Below are 15,967 nucleotides of genomic sequence, written 5' to 3'. Positions count from 1 at the left end.
TCTGTGCACCAAAGATTTATAATGAGAACCACCTTAATGAGGAAAGGGACCACCTCCTTGAAGTTTTTGTGAAAAATGGTTATAAGAAACACCAACGCATCAAGGCCTTCTAAAAATCTAGCAAGGGTACTAGATCGAAGAATGGCTTTAGTGGTCTTGTTTCTAGTGGTAAAGTTCCCTTTATCCAGGGAACCACAAATAAGATTGCTCACATTTTAAGAAAGAATCATTTTTTTGCTACTTTCAAACCTTTGAGAACCATTCGTAGTATCCCAAGGTTGATCTTACATAAATTACATAGAGTCGATCTTGTTCTTCATCTCTAGCTAAGCATGTAGAGAAAACCAAACACTAGATTTACATTGAAAACTACCAGGTCCTTGTCAAAATTGGGCACTGTCATCATAGGAAATTCAAAGAAGCCATTAAGATCGAAAAAAGTTCAAACAATCTAAATAGAGATAATGGTTAGAAAATTAGTAAAAACTAGATTCCCACCCTTACTTCAGGATTTGCTTCCTCCTAAAACCCTCTCTTTCTTTTTTTGTTTCTTGATTTCATTTATTTTTATTAAAACTAATCATTTATTTTTGTTTTTTCTTTTTTTTTCCTACCCCTCCTTTCTTCTTTATATTTTGTTTTTTGGTTGATCCTAAAGTCTCCTTTTTAGAATTACCCCATATTTTTTTTTAAATAAATAAATATATATATTATTTGATTTCTCCTTTTATTTTTCTTATTAGTATTATTAATTTATATTTTATTATTAATTTTCTTCAAAAGGCTTTTAATAATATTATTCTTTATATTTTTCTTGCTAGTATTATTAATTTATATTTTATTATTAATTTCTTGTGAAGCCTTTTAATAATATTATTCTTTATTTTCTTTTGAAGCCTTTTAATAATATTATTCTTTATATTTAGGCCGATAGGCCTTCCTATGCATCAACAATTGTCAACACTTTTACCCTGCTCCGTTGGATCAGGTGAGACACTTTCAACCGTTGATTTGAAGTATCATCGCTTTTTCCAAATATCGGTTGAGTTGCTTTCTTTTCACCTCCCAGTGCAAGATATTTTCACTGCTTTTTCCCTGTTTTTTCCCATTGTCACTCTTGAAGATATTTTCACTGTTTTTTCCCATTCTTTTATCTCACTCTTGGCCTCAGAGTTAATAGTCTGCCAGTGGTTGTTGCTGTTATTCTTCCCTGGCTTTTGGCAAGCACTGTTCTTCTTCCCTGATCTTTGAGCTGTAAAGATGAACGTTGATGCTGTTAAAGAATGGCAGACGGTAAACGATGTTATGCTGGCAATGACTTCAGCCGGGATCCTGCGGTATATGGAACGCGAATACAGTCTGTAGAAGCAGATCTTTAATCTTTTAAAGGGAATGGGGGGGTTTCCAGCACACCCAGTGCATATTTGGTATTAAAAGGCTCTGGGACAGCATAATCGTTATAATTATAAAAGGTCAGTTGCCCTCTTTTCAGTCTTTTAAATAAAATCATTCCTGATGGGAATATTATTCTGAATCTTGTAATTAATTTGAAGAAGCCAAGGCCGAAGGAATCTCAAAATCAGAAGACAGGGAATTTGATGGTAAGAAACATCTTCCATCGAATCTGCCCGTGCGGTCAGCAATTTCAGTGAATACAAGACCTGTTCCAGGACTTCATGTACTGCATTTATCTCCCCCTTTTAATTTCTGCAATTACAAATTCTTGCTTTGCAGGAATGATCGATTCTTGCAGCTTCCCTGTGACTTTTTCACAAGTTATTTAAAATCTATGAATTGTGGACGACAGTTGGCATGAAAACTTCTTATTGCAATTCGCTATAATTACAGGATGTGGCCGACATGATGAAATCTGGCAGGAGTGGAGGAGCAAGGTGGGGGAATAACTTAGGGTATATGATCCTTCGTCTTCCCATGGTGAAACAGCAGAATCCCTTGGATTATGTTCTCGCTGCAGCTACCTTGACAAGGAGAAAAAAGTTATCTCTGGAGGCACCAAGGTGGGGGAATAAGTTAGGGTATATGATCCTTCGTCTTCCCATGGTGAAACAGCAGAATCCCTTGGATTATGTTCTCGCTGCAACTACCTTGACAAGGAGAAAAAAGTTATCTCTGGAGGCACCTTTTACTTATGCCAGTGGGAAACTACTGATGAAGCTTGCAGGTGTCAAAATCTATACATGTCTGCATGAAAATTACTGTATTATTATTATTATTTAAATTTGGGGTTAATAATGATAATGGATGACAGGCGGCTACCGCTGTGACATACAGAATGATCTCACACACAAGTATTTCTTTCTCCAACATAGTTGGGCCAGTAGAGGAGGTGCAACTTTTTGGTAACCCAATCGTTCATCTGATTCCAACGGTGTCTGGACACCCTCATGTTGACATATGGACGAAGAAGTATTTCTCTGTATTGATATGGTTTAATAATAAGTGGAAAATTTTGATTGAACTGATGATTTTGTTGTGTTGTCCTGGGTTTTGCAGTCAGTAACTATACACTTTCAGAGCTACATGGAAAAAGTGGTACTGGTAGTGAATGCGGCTTCGGAAGTGATTAGGGATCCGAAACAGTTGTGTATCGATTGCGTGGAAGCTTTCCACCGCATGAAGCAGGCAGCCATTACAAACACTCAACATACCATGTAATTTGTTATAGAAAATGTTTGCACTGTAGCATTTCTTCATCAGAGATTACAACTTTAAATCTAAAAGGATAGGGTATTTCGATTTTAATAAAAAGGATACTCCTGACTGTTCAAAAGTTGGAAAATAATCGATAAAAATATAAATGGCAAAGGTTTTTGGATTGTTCAATCGACTGGTGCTCAGTAGTTGTGAATAATTTGACTCGGCTCTTTCTTGAACAGAATCTATACCGCCCTTACAACCAAAATTTATGAATGCAGAGAAGGATGAATTTCTATTTTGACCTGAGAAAATGATAGATCTTTAAGTAATTAAGCATGATAGAGATGAGTTCAAGCTAACCAACCACCCAAATTTTATTGGGAAGAAGTATTAACATCCCATGGCACCTCGGGAATCATACATGGCGGAAAGTCACTCATTCTTTAACAGTTAATTTTATACCAAAGAAAGAGAAGACTAATAGTGACATCTTCTTTGCCATAGCAATTTTATCCTAACAACATAGTTATAGTATTGTTTGGCCAAAGTCGGAAACCATGGTGTATATCGGTCGATAAAAATAACGATGAATTACTTCAAAATCTTTTGAGTCTATTTGTGCTTGCTCTTTGTCATTGTCACATCTATAGTTTATCATACTTTATCCTAACGACATAGTTATGGTATTGTTTGGCCAAAGTTGGAAAACGTGGTGTATATTGCTCTCCAGTGAAAGTTGTACTCACATATTGTTATATCAATCTATAGAGTGGTGAAAATCTCTCATTCAAGGTGTGTTGCGCTCTACAAATATAAGAGATGAATGGTGGCCAAAGTTGGAAAACATGGTGTATATTGCTCTCGAGTGAAAGTTGTACTCACATATTGTTATATGAATCTATAGAGTGGTGAAAATCTCTTATTCAAGGTGTGTTGCGCTCTAAAAATATAAGAAATGAATGGAATAATATAAATGATTATTAATATTTTATTATTAAATTATTTTTTAATCATAAAAAATAAATTGTTTATAGATTTAAATAAGCATCTTATTTTTTATATGGTAAAGATTAAAAAAAATTATAAAAATTAAATAAATTGTAATTTTATTTTAAGTTATTATTATTGTTGCCCTAATGTGATGTTATTGCCATACTAATGAGGGAAGGATATGATATGGCAAACCCTCTTGCCACCCATTCTCCTTACATATTACATTGTCAAGGTTCATTTATTAGACCTCACCTCTTAAGGAGGGTGGTAGAGGCTCCTCTGTCTTATTGTTTGACTCTCGAGTAAGGTTTGCATGCCCAACCCTACCCAAGTTATAAATCCCCACCGCGTCGAATATTCCCACCAGACTACATGCTAGCTTCACGCCACTCACAACTTCCCGGCTCACTCCTGCTCCCTGGTTTTCCATTGGATTCGAACCGAGAATCTCGACGAGCAGGTCCTATTATTGAAAAAATTTCAGGTTTATGGCTCTGTTTGTTAAGATCTAGTAGCATTTTTTTAGGGCAGAATCCATTGCAATCTTGCATACACACTGTAAGGTACCCTTCAAATTGAAGTAAGTGATGGTTGTTAAATTTGTTTCCTTATGTGGGTTGTTGTTTGACTTGTAATTTGGAAAAATGTGGATTTGGTCTATCGTTTCCCCTGATGCTTTCCAACTGATTATACTTGTTCATTGTCATTGGAGTCATCAAAAGTACAAATGCCATACACAGAACTACCCACTGGGAAATTGGGATTCCATAATCTGGATAGTCTGGCCTAATATGCACAAATTCATACTTTTCTATAGGGTACGCAGAATAAAAAATATTGTTCAGTTGTCAAATTCATGTGATGACATATTCAACAAGATGATTCAGAGTGGAACATCTCCTGAAGATTTCTACAATGTTGTTTGTGAGCAAGTTTTAATCTCAACTTAACTTTAACTAAATTTGTTGCATTTCCTTCTAAATTGTCTGCTAATTCTGGTAGCTTGTATGTCTCAGGAGATTGAAATTGTTTTGACTAAACATCCAACACAAATGAATAGACGGACTAAGCCTTTCAACCTTTTCAGCTTATTTGCTTATATCAAACATTTGTGCAGGGTTTCAACCAATTAACATTTCATTGAGTATGTATTTACAAATCAATGATTTTGGGATCAAATCTCACAAAGCAATTCTATACCTGCTCTTCAAATTCCTTCAAGCTTTTGAAAGTAAAACCAATGAATTATCAATATAATTTTACCATAATAAAAAACAATTAGAAAGCTTTCAGCCAACTCAAATTGCTCATCCGTTAGGCTTGAACCAACATCTCTTCTAGAAAAATTCAACAATTCTAATTTAATAATCCTATCGGCCTCTCTTTGTACCTTTTGGGACAATTGCTAGTTCTTACTCATATTATTAATTTATATCTTATTCTTAATTCTCTTTCGAAGCCTTTTAATAATATCATTCTTTATTCTTTATAATTTATGTTTAGTTATTTATATTAATATATTTATTAGTGGTTTGTCCCGTCCTTACCTCAATAGTATAATATTAAATTTTTAATATATTTTGAATTACTATAATATAACAATAATACACATAAGAATTAATATAAGTTAGTAATATATTAATATTTTGATATATATATATATATATATATATATATATATATATATATATATATATATATTAAATATTACATATAACTATAATATTATATTAATATTTGTATTTATATATATATGGTTAAGAGTTGTTTTTTTTGGATGTAAGGAAACAAGTTAATAACCCCAGACTTTGAGGCATTTAGTAAGAGTGAAAACCTACCCCCTTACGAACCATTAGTGAGTAATTCTAAGCGGTGTGGTTTTCCTTGAATAATGAGTGAGCCTGAATTCACGGATAACAACTAGTGATGGTTGTACCACTACTGATTTGACAACTGAGTTATGATAAATTTTCCCACTGTTTTATATATATATCCCTTTCAATTTTATAAAGTCTTAAGTTTTTATTGATTGGTTTTCTTTATTTATATGGTTTTATTAATATATTTTTTGATTTGATTTTTTTGAATACTTATGGCCTAAAATTTGTCAATGGATTCTTTATCTTCTCTTCTTCTTCTTCTTCTTTGAAATTTTCACCTAACATATCTCACTTTTTTTTTTCACTGAGACTAGATCAAATTTTTCATTAGTGTCCTGCTGACGAGTCACACATGCTGGCTTAAAACGTCGACTCAAAAATACATTATGATAGATTTAGAAGAATCATATCAAAATTGATCCAAGATATGTATAATACTATTACGTTGAAATGAACTTAATGACTTAAGATTTGCATAATACTGAAAATTGCCTAAGACTCACACCCATCCTCAAATGCTTATTTGTGTATCTGGAGAACTTGAAGGTGAACCTTGGTAGATCCCTTCACACACCATCATCTTTATTTTTAAAACAAGATCACTTTTACTAGTTGTAAAGATTTTCATCTTGTGTTAAGTGTAATTTTTCTATTAAACTTTGCTTGTTGGAATCTAAAGCCAACTCTTGATCCTTACAAGTGGTATAACTTAACGATAAAACACATAACTAGAAAGGAGAAAGTATTAATTTTTGTAGCATCAGATGTGTTCTAGCCTTGAAATTTTGTGGAGAGGCTATAATACATGTGATATCCAAAACCCATAAATCGTTTTTGGAAATGACACCTATAAGTGACTTAATTAGATTATTAACCAATTTTTTAATGTTTCCTAAGTTTAAGCTTAGGAAAACTAGTTAATTAATCAATATTAACTAAGTCAAGGTGAGAATCATCTAGAAACTCACATGGATCAACTCCAAGATGATCCTAGACATCGACTATGTTTTAATCTTGGTCATTGGTGCTCCAACAGAGGATTATAAGAGGAGATCGATGTGGTGATGGAGAAGACATTTTGAGTAGTTCGATTCCCATAGTAGCAATAGTTAGTTGTCAGAGAGAGAGCTAGTGAGATCAAAGCAGTGAGAGAGGGGCAGAGAGAGTGAAGCTGGAGGAAGGTTTCCAGATCCAGCGAGTGCATTTGTAGAGAGGCAAGAGAGCCACATAGAGGTTGACGTTAGGGCAATGCAGTAGCCTCTAGAGGCAAAGTCGATTTGCTGGGAGAGATTGACGTTTTCAGTTCTAGAGGTCGGGAAGGAGTCCCAGAGTACCAGATAAGCATCTTTCTGGTCAGCAGAAGGAAAAACGACTTCATTAGAGACCAGTCCAAGGCTAGACGTCCATCCAACTATGTAGAGCAGCGTAGAGGCTCAGAGGGCCGAAATTCTGAAGGCAAGTTGTGTCGGGAGATTGCCTGTGGGGTGAGGAAAATTCCTCTCCAAATTTTTGCCAGTATTTCTCTGTAGGAGTGCCAGTTTTGGCATCCATTTGTACTCATATTTTTTCACTACTTCATAATAATAAAACCCTCAGCTGTTGCACTGATTTTCCCAAGTTAGGTTTTCTCCGAGGACTTTTGTCAAAAAAAAATTGTGTTATTTTATGTGTGTGCTGACATTTCTTCCAGCGTTTATTCTTCCACAATTTTATTTGTGTGGGTTGCAATGTGATTTATTTAGTATTTGTTGTAGCAAACAGTAAATAATTTGTTAAATTAAATTAACAATTAGGAGAATAATTTCCAATTGTTGCAATAGGATTCCCGTTTAAAATTTTCACATGGTATCAAAGAGCGAGGTTGATCAGTGGGAGAGCTCAGAGGCGAAGAAAGAAGGAATTTCGTTGTTCAGTGTGAGCAACAGATCGAAATTCCCAAGGGTAACACAATCACTTTTCCAAGAGGCTGAGTTACTTGAGGAGATTCGATTTTTCTAAGTGAGGGACGGAAAAAATTCGATCTCTCCATATTTAGTGATTCCAAAGGAAGAGGGAGTAGCTCAGTATTTTCGTGGAGTAGATCTCTAGCTGGACACAATGGTTTTTGTAGCAGTTTGCTAGAGCAAACCCAATGTCGAGTGGAAGGAAGAAGAGGCACACACAAAGGGAAAATTTTCCTCGGGGAACTTCTAGTCTCAAGAAGTTCGATTTTTCCTTGTAGATCAGTAGTTGTTGTGAGTAGATCTTCTCAACCCAAAATGGAGTGCGAATAACAAAGCAATAATTGAGAAGAAGGAAGAAGGAGGTTTTTAACATTTTTGTTGAGATGGCCACTGCTCGGCTTCGTGATCAGGACAGGTTGCATGGAACTTCCAACTATGTCATTTGGAAGGCAAGGATGTCCTTCCTTCTAGATGAGTTTGGCCTGAAAACCTATATTGATGCAGTGGTGCCAGTTCCCACATATGTAGATCAGCTAAAAGAATACAAGTAGGAGATGGCATGGGCTAAGAGGTTGATCCTAGACGAAGTCAGGGATCATATTGTCTCACATGTAGTGGGCAAAGGAATGACAAAGGAGATGTGGGAGACCCTCTCCATGCTATACCAGGGTACTTTCGAGCAACAGAAGATGTACTTAGAGGAGAAGCTGAGATACATCAAGATGCAGAAAGGGGAAGGCATAGACCCCTTCCACACAAGGTTTCAGGAGGTTTGGGACCAATTGTCAGTTTGTGGGCCAACGCCTCAACCCACAAAGCTAGTGTGATTAGCATTCAACAATGTCTCAGAGGAGTGGCAAGTATTTGTCCAAAGTATCTTGGGGTAGAGATACCTTGTCAAGGTGGGAAACGATGTGGGTAGATTTGCAGTAGGAGGAGTTGAGACAATCTCTATTAAAGAGCTTCATCAGTGGCAACAACGACAGATAGAAGTAGGTGAACGAGGAGGAGAATGTGGCCTTCGCATCTAAGGGTCCTAGTCAGGGACAAGGGGAGCAAAGGGAGAAGAAGAAGGACCTGTTAAAGGCCAAGTGCTTTAGATGTGGTAAGCTTGATCACAGAAATACCTGTGTGTCCTCTCAGGAATAAGAACAAGGAGGAGAAGTGAGCAACTTCAACTGAGATCGATAGGCTTTCCTCCAGGCTGGAGGAAGACTTCGCCATGTTTATTAACATACCTCCAGGAGTGAGGTGGGGTGAATTGATGTTGTAGCCCCAGAGAAATACAAATGGGCAAGGTCCTTGAGGATTCCACCTCACAGATCATTACTTGGCTACAAGGGGCCCACAATATTCAGTAACAGGATGGATCAATGACAGTTGATGCAGTCAGATGCCAAAATGACAGTTGCAGAGACTAGTAGCAGTCAGATGCTAGGGAGCGCAATACAGTGTTGGCAGTAGTGCAGTTGACACAGTGCAGAGTCAACAACAGAGCAAATTCTTCAATGAGAGTGCAGATACTAGCAACAGTTAGAGACTCGAGTGACAGATGCATTATACTGATCACAATTGATTGAACATTTTGGATTTTTTTCAGTTGCAGATGTTGTAGTTGCAGCAACAACAGATGAGAGGGAGTTGCAGTGCAGGTGTAGTGTTGGCTACAGTATGGCATTTTCAATAGCAAAATATATACAAGGTATATTAGAGTTGTGCAGTGGTTGGTGGGTAGTATGGCCATACATCAACAACGTGACAGGAGATGATGCAAAGATAGGGTGTTGTTGTAGGGGGTACAGTAGCATTAGAACACATTCCTCTCTAAGAGGGAGTATTAGTTTTTGTAGCATCAAATGTCTTCTGGCCTTGAAATTTTGGGGAGAGGCTAGAATACATGAGATATCCCAAACCCAGAAATCGTTTCTGTAAATTCCGCCTAAAAGTGACTTAATTAGATTATTAACTAATTTTTTAATGTTTCCTAAGTCTAAACTTAGGAAAACTGGTTAATTAATCAATGTTAATTAAGTCAAGGCGAGAATCATATAGAAACTCACACGGATTGACTCCAAGATGATCCTAGACATCAATGATGTTTTAATATTGGTTGTTGGTGCTCCAATAGAGGATGATAAGAGGAGATTAATGTGGTAATGGAGAAGACATTTTGAACAATTCGATTTCATGAGCAGATCTATTTCCACAGTAGCAACAGTTAGTTGCCAGAGAGAGAGAGCTAGTGAGATTGAAGTAGTGAGAGAAGGGCAGAGACAATGAAGTTGGAGGAAGATTTCCAGATCCAGTGAGTGCATTTGCAGAGAGGCAAGAGAGCCATAGAGAGGTTGACACTAGGGCAACACAATAGCCTCTAGAGATAAAGTTGATTTGTTGGGAGAGATTGAATTTTTCAGTTCTAGAGGTCGGGAAGGAGTCCCATAGTGTCGGAGAAGCATCTTTCTAGTCAACAGAAGGCAGAACGATTTCATCAGAGTCCAGTCCAAGGCTAGACGTCCATCCAACTATGCAGAGCAACGCAGAAGCTTAGAGGGTTGAAATTCTGAAGGCAAGTTGTGTTGGGAGATTGCTTGTGGGGTGAGGAAAATTCCTCTCCAGATTTTTGTCAATATTTCTTTGTAGAATTACTATTTTTGGCATTCAATTGTATTCATATTATTTCACTGCTTCATAATAATAAAACCCTCAGCTGTTGCACCGGTTTTCCCAGGTTGGGTTTTTCTGGGGACTTTTGTCCAAAAATAATTGTGTTATTTTTATGTGTATGCTAGCATTTCTTCCAACGTTTATTCTTTTGTAGTTTTATCTGTGTAGGTTGTAGTGTGATTTATTTAGTATTTGCTGTAGCAAACAGTAAATAAATTATTAAAATCAATTAACAACTAGGAGAATAATTTCAAGTTGTTGCAATAGTATTCCAGTTTGGAATTTTCACAAAAAGATGTCATGATTTGATTACAACATATAAATAAATAAAAAAAACTTAAAAAAATAATATTGGTTTGATTATAAGCACAAAAGCATGAATGTAATAAAATAAAATAAATTAAAATATGCACAAATCAATTTAGAATGTAACTATGTTTATGTTACCATGTAATGTTCTATAAAATTTTATGTGAAAGAGGATAAGAGAAAGAAAAATGCCATGTTTTTGATGGCATGCTTAATATTGCGCACATCATACAAAGGACTACATTTAGTTGCAAGAATCCCTATTTTTTTGGTAGAGCTGATTTAGTTTTCTCATTGTTGGCAATTGTTCATCCCTTAGCATAACATGTGTTATAATTGGCATGTACTTGCTGATGTATTGGTGGGTTATTTTAAATGATATTGGATACATACAATATATTGAAGCACATTGAAAGGTGCGAGGACACATATTTGAGTTATGCACATAAGTTGAAGTATGTTGAATGTTGTGTAGGTAGGTTATCAAGGCACACACATGCACAATGTTGAAATGTGTACACATATGATAGAAGTTGACATAGATAGCTTTAATTTAACACTCTAAATATTGTGAAATGAAGTATTCACCCTTAATGACCTTTTAGTGTCTTGCTAAAAGTGTTTATTCCTAAATACTTAATAGTGCCTTTCAAAGATACCCATGACAATGTTTCAATTCCTTATTGGTAGGAATATAATGAGCATGAGAGGGGGTACAACGATGGATATATACTATCAATGATGGAGGTTACGAGGGAGATTGTGCCTTGGACCTTATGATAGGCACTACATGCATTAGTGTTGGTGTAAGAGTTGCCTTGTTTCGAGAAAATTAACATGAAAATTATTGTTTTTTGAAAATTAAAAAACTACATATTATATACCCATTATCATATTGAAATTGATATGAAAATTATTACTTTTCGAAAATTAAAAAACTACATATCATATACCCATTATTATATTGAGCCATCTAATATTATAACAAATTTTCCTTTAATTAGGCCGATAGGCCTTCCTTTGAAAGGGACCTTTCGTCGTCCTACTCCTTCTGACGCTGACACCTGGCGAACTTCGTCTTTGTTCAGGAAACGACTAGACGCTGACACCTGGCGAACTTCGTCTTTGTTCAGGAAACGACTACCTCAGACACCTGGCGAACTTCGTCTTTGTTCAGGAAACGACTACCTCATTACCTGCATATCAGCCTGCATATCGGCCTCTCTGCAAAGAAGGGGCGGAGGTTTTACTATTCAGGTCGCTTTGCCAGTATTTTCATTGTCCCATAGTTTACTTCCTATCTGAGTTGCGCGTGCTGTTACAGAGTGTCCAATTATCAGCCAGTTTTACTGTCGGGGGTTTTTCCAGGTTCGAGCGGATGACGCTCTGCCCCTTTCCAGGTAATTCATCATCTTGACACCTCTTCTATTAATTCGCTCCATGACCGGGTTTCCTGGTATCTTATTAGGTTTAATTCATGAATTGAAATTCTTCTCGCAGGTTGCGCTCTCCAGATAGCAGAAGGCGTACTCTTCAATACCCAGTTCCAGATAATCGGAACCCTTGCCGTAGGTAAGATTAATGCACCCATTTTTTTCTTTACGGTTCATTATCATTGATACACATGATTATTTTAGGGTTTTCACCTCACGCCGTGCACTTCTCAGGTATGCTTCCACTGGGGTTCGGGAGTCTGGCAGCTTCTCAACACTAATATCCTTGGCTTCACAGGTGCTCTTTACTGACTTACTTGCAGCCTTACGGCAGGTTAAAGAATTATAGGAAGAGGGTTTACATTCTTATGTTATACCGAACTGAATAGTTTGCTTATCGAGAGGTCTCCTGGCCAGTATTAACCCTGTGGGGTTCATAATTTATAACTGTGCATTTTGCAACTGTGAGTTTTGGACAGCTCGTGTAAAAATTTGGGGTTTCCATTTAAAGAAAATGTTTTGACTTCTTCTGTGTATAGTGTATAACTGTAATTGCTAGACAGAACTCTTCTGCGGGGTGATATAATTTTTTTAAAGGAGCATGGATGCAGATTGATATTTAATGTTTGTTTTCCGATTGTGGCTGTCGTGTTTAGTTAAATGGTTTGGTAATTTTATAAAATTGGTAATAAGCAAATGCTACAGGTTCTTTATCGGTTTCCTGTTGACTTCAAATAATTTCTCCTTTCCTTTGAAAAGGTTTCTCTGTCGCACTGGTTATAACATACCAGAGCCAAATATTACGATTTCTCTCTCTCTCTACAGAGATATAAATTAGAGTTGTGTTTATTTTTCAGTTTATTGTTCCCTGTTCTTTAAATGTGAACAGAAGAATAAATTCATGCACCCCTAACTTCAATTGGTTTATTCACCATGAGAATCTTTTGTGGGGTTCTGGACGGGGTCGGTATCAGATTGGCAGCCTAGTCCTAACCCCCTCGACTGTTGAATAATTAGTTTAACCCATATTAATCACAACGATTCCATCACTCTCTTTGTTCTACCGCTTAATTTACTTTTCTTTATAAAAGCAGGCAACGGTTATATACTCTTTTCTTAATTTTCCGGGTCTTTCCTTTCGGTTTTAGTATATAGGTTGATTCACAACCCAAAATCCTCTTTCTCTTCCAGAGTTCGATACTCTGCCTTCTAAGGGAAATAATAGTTTTATCTGTAACACACCTAAAAGTCATCAAATTCATTCAGAGTTCTTCCCTTTTAAAATAAAATGCTGGGTCTACTGTTCCCACTACATGTTTATTTATATATCTACTGCACATCATTAATAGGACTTATACAGTTTCGATTACAACAGAATGTAAATATTGGAACCATATTTCAATACTGTTAACAGTAAATTGTAAATGATTTCAATCATGCATTTAACTACAGATTTGAAGTCATTTTTGTGTACTTATCTGCCTTATGTTAAATCGTTTTACCTGTGCGTTTATATTGCAGGAATGATTTCATAGTTTAGATCCTTTTAACAGTTAAAAACTAATAAGGACTTCTTCAACAACGCATGACCAAGTCTGGAGGGTCCACTGTGCAAGGTAAAGCATTGCTATTCTTTTGTTAATTATTTTTTATAATTGAATGAGTGTAGTTTCAATTCTTTTCATTATTTGAGTGGGTTTAATTTCAATACTTTTTAATTACGGTTTGTGTGCAGTGTGCTAGCACAACGAAGACTTCATATGAACTGTCCAATTGAATAAAGGATGGTCTACTTCAAATGTAGAATTTTATATAGAACCATTATTAAATGAATGAACAAGAGATTTTGTGAATTTTCATAACAAAATTTTACATGGTGATGGTTTAAAAGTGTTTAGACCTAATGTTATTGATTTTTATTAATTGCAATTACTTTCCATGGTTAAATCTTTGCTTTCAAAATTTAACAGTAGGTATCATGCAAGTAATTTTCAACAGAGAAATTAGAAACCAATTCTTGCATATATAGTTCAGTTGTCTTTGAATAAACCAATTCTTGCATATATAGCTCAGTTGTCTTTGAATAGCTCCCACCATGGTGATGTAGACAGAGGTCTGAAAAGGTTTGTGCGGCAAGCAGTGCAGCATTCGCAGATTGGAACAAATATTTCACAGCTTTTATCTGGGGTTGTTGCAGGTGCTGTCAGCAAGACCTGCACTGCCCCATTGGCTCGGCTTACAATTCTCTTTCAGGTCCATTGCATGCACTCTGATGGTGCGAGTGCGAGTTTGCAAAAAGCAAGCATTTTCCGTGAAGCATCCCGGATTGTTTCTGAAGAAGGGTTCATAGCTTTTTGGAGGGAAAATTTGGTCACAATTGCTCATCGACATCCTTATTCTTCCATTAGTTTTTACACATAAGAAATACAAATCGATTATGCAGTTATTGCCTGGCATGTGAAAAAACATAGAAAGAATGTGAGCACAGACCTGTGTAATTGTCTATTAGGTGGTGGTGCAGAGGAGTAACAGCTGCATCAATCACATATCCATTGGATGTTGTGAGGACTAGATTAGCAGCACAGACAAATGTGATGTACTGTAGAGGTATTACACATGCCCTCTGTACCATTTGCAGAGATGAAGGCCTCGTGGGGTTGTACAAAGGCCTTTCACCAACTGTTTTGGGAGCTGGACCTAATATAGATATTAGCTTCTGTGCTTATGAGAGTCACAAATCTGCTTGTGAGTCTGAGAGACCTCAGGATTCACCTGTTGGGATTAGCTTGGCCTGTGGAAGCCTCTCAGGTGTTGCATCCTCAACAGCAACGTTTCCTCTTGATTTGGTGAGTAGAAGAATGCAACTGGAAGGTGCAGGTGGGCGAGCTCATGTTTACAACAACAGGGGACTTGTTGGCATATTCGGACAGATAATTGGAACAGAATGATGGGCTGGTTTATACAGGGGCATTTTTGCAGAGTACCTCAAAGTTGTTCCAAGTCTTGGTATTGTGTTTATGACTTACGAAATCATGAAAGGGCTTCTCTCTGAAAGGCATTCCAGGGATTATATGTTATTTTCAGGCTGGCCTCCTACACCATCTTTGCCACAGAGGATGATCACTTGTATGTTAAGGATAGCCCACAAATGGATACGCGGTGAAATTTGTGTGATGCATTAATATTTTGGATATATCAATCCTGCGGAGATGTTTATTTGTTATAAAACAATTATTTGTGATAAAACAATCAGATAGTTTGTATAAAATTGAATGATTTGATTTGAATTTTTTATGTTTTGTTTTCGGCCATTTTATTTAAAATTTGTTATATATTTCTTAGAATTGTTAGTCTGTTGTATAATTTATAGAGTCTGAGCGTCTGAAGGTTAGTGTTGAATCTATGTATTTAAAAATTCATTTTAAATAATCATCATCTTGCTCAAAAGTGTATTATCATACTCTAATGGAAAGAGTCAAAATGTTTATTAATTTGATTGTGCCATTCCGGTTAATTTCCTAAAATTTGACAAATATTTCTTAAAAGTATAAGTTTGGATTGTGTAATTTATAGAATCCTAGGGTAACTTTCTCCACCCAACCTTGAGAAGGGCAATGTCGTCTTCTTCTCCCCCAAATGAGGTTATCCACTGGCTCAAGTCCAGCTCAAGTTATCCCTCTTTTGACAGCGTCCTGTCAATTTCACAGACCCCCAAATGAGGTTATCCATTGAGGTTATCCACTGGCTCAAGTCCAGCTCAAGTTATCCCTCTTTTGACAGTGTCCTGTCAATTTCACAAACCTTTAGGTTATCCACTGGCTCAAGTCCAGCTCAAGTTATCCCTCTTTTGACAGCGTCCTATCAATTTCACAGACCTTTCTCATCCTTTTTCCATAACAAAGACTGAACCCCTTTCTTTCCACTCAATTTTACATACCTTTGTTATCCTTTTTCCATAACAAAGACTGAACCCCTTTCTTTCCACCGAGACTTCCTTTTATCTCCGAGAAAGAAAGGTACAACTGTCTCTAACTGTTTCTAACTGCGTGGAGGTTTCCCTCTTGAATTATGGAACTCCGTAATCATA

The 15,967-nt window shown here is 36.4% G+C and overlaps 1 protein-coding gene across 2 annotated transcripts; it reads left to right on the top strand.

Annotated features, from left to right (window-relative positions):
* Positions 1–11,466: 11,466 nt before the first annotated feature.
* Positions 11,467–15,167, top strand: LOC149184095 (uncharacterized). 2 transcript variants are annotated; one of them, XR_016257228.1, is made up of 5 exons: positions 11,467–11,847; positions 11,948–12,019; positions 12,115–12,178; positions 13,402–13,496; positions 13,616–15,167. XR_016257228.1 is itself a non-coding variant. In XM_089417402.1 (5 exons), the coding sequence occupies exons 4-5, from the start codon at positions 13,466–13,468 to the stop codon at positions 14,299–14,301; spliced, it is 255 nt and encodes an 84-aa protein (XP_089273528.1). In that variant the 5' UTR covers positions 11,510–11,847; positions 11,948–12,019; positions 12,115–12,178; positions 13,402–13,465; the 3' UTR covers positions 14,302–15,167. The 2 variants fall into 2 exon arrangements, 1 of the variants encoding a protein (XP_089273528.1); XM_089417402.1 differs by having other exon boundaries at positions 11,510–11,847; positions 14,078–15,167.
* The last annotated feature ends 800 nt before the right edge of the window (positions 15,168–15,967 follow it).

This window comes from Pinus tabuliformis, chromosome 3_2, assembly GCF_031772625.1.
Source record: "Pinus tabuliformis cultivar Carrire ecotype Pingquan chromosome 3_2, CPIR1, whole genome shotgun sequence".
Taxonomy (NCBI): domain Eukaryota; kingdom Viridiplantae; phylum Streptophyta; class Pinopsida; order Pinales; family Pinaceae; genus Pinus; species Pinus tabuliformis.
The sequence above is the reverse complement of the archived record's forward strand: the minus strand, read 5'-3'. Positions and strand labels throughout refer to the sequence as shown.

Excerpts from the sequence above, each read along its gene's own strand:
- LOC149184095 (XM_089417402.1), top strand. The coding sequence starts at position 13,466 with ATGACCAAGTCTGGAGGGTCCACTGTGCAAG. Across the intron at positions 13,497-14,077 it reads TGGAGGGTCCACTGTGCAAG|GTGCTGTCAGCAAGACCTGC; the intron begins GTAAAGCATTGC and ends GGGTTGTTGCAG.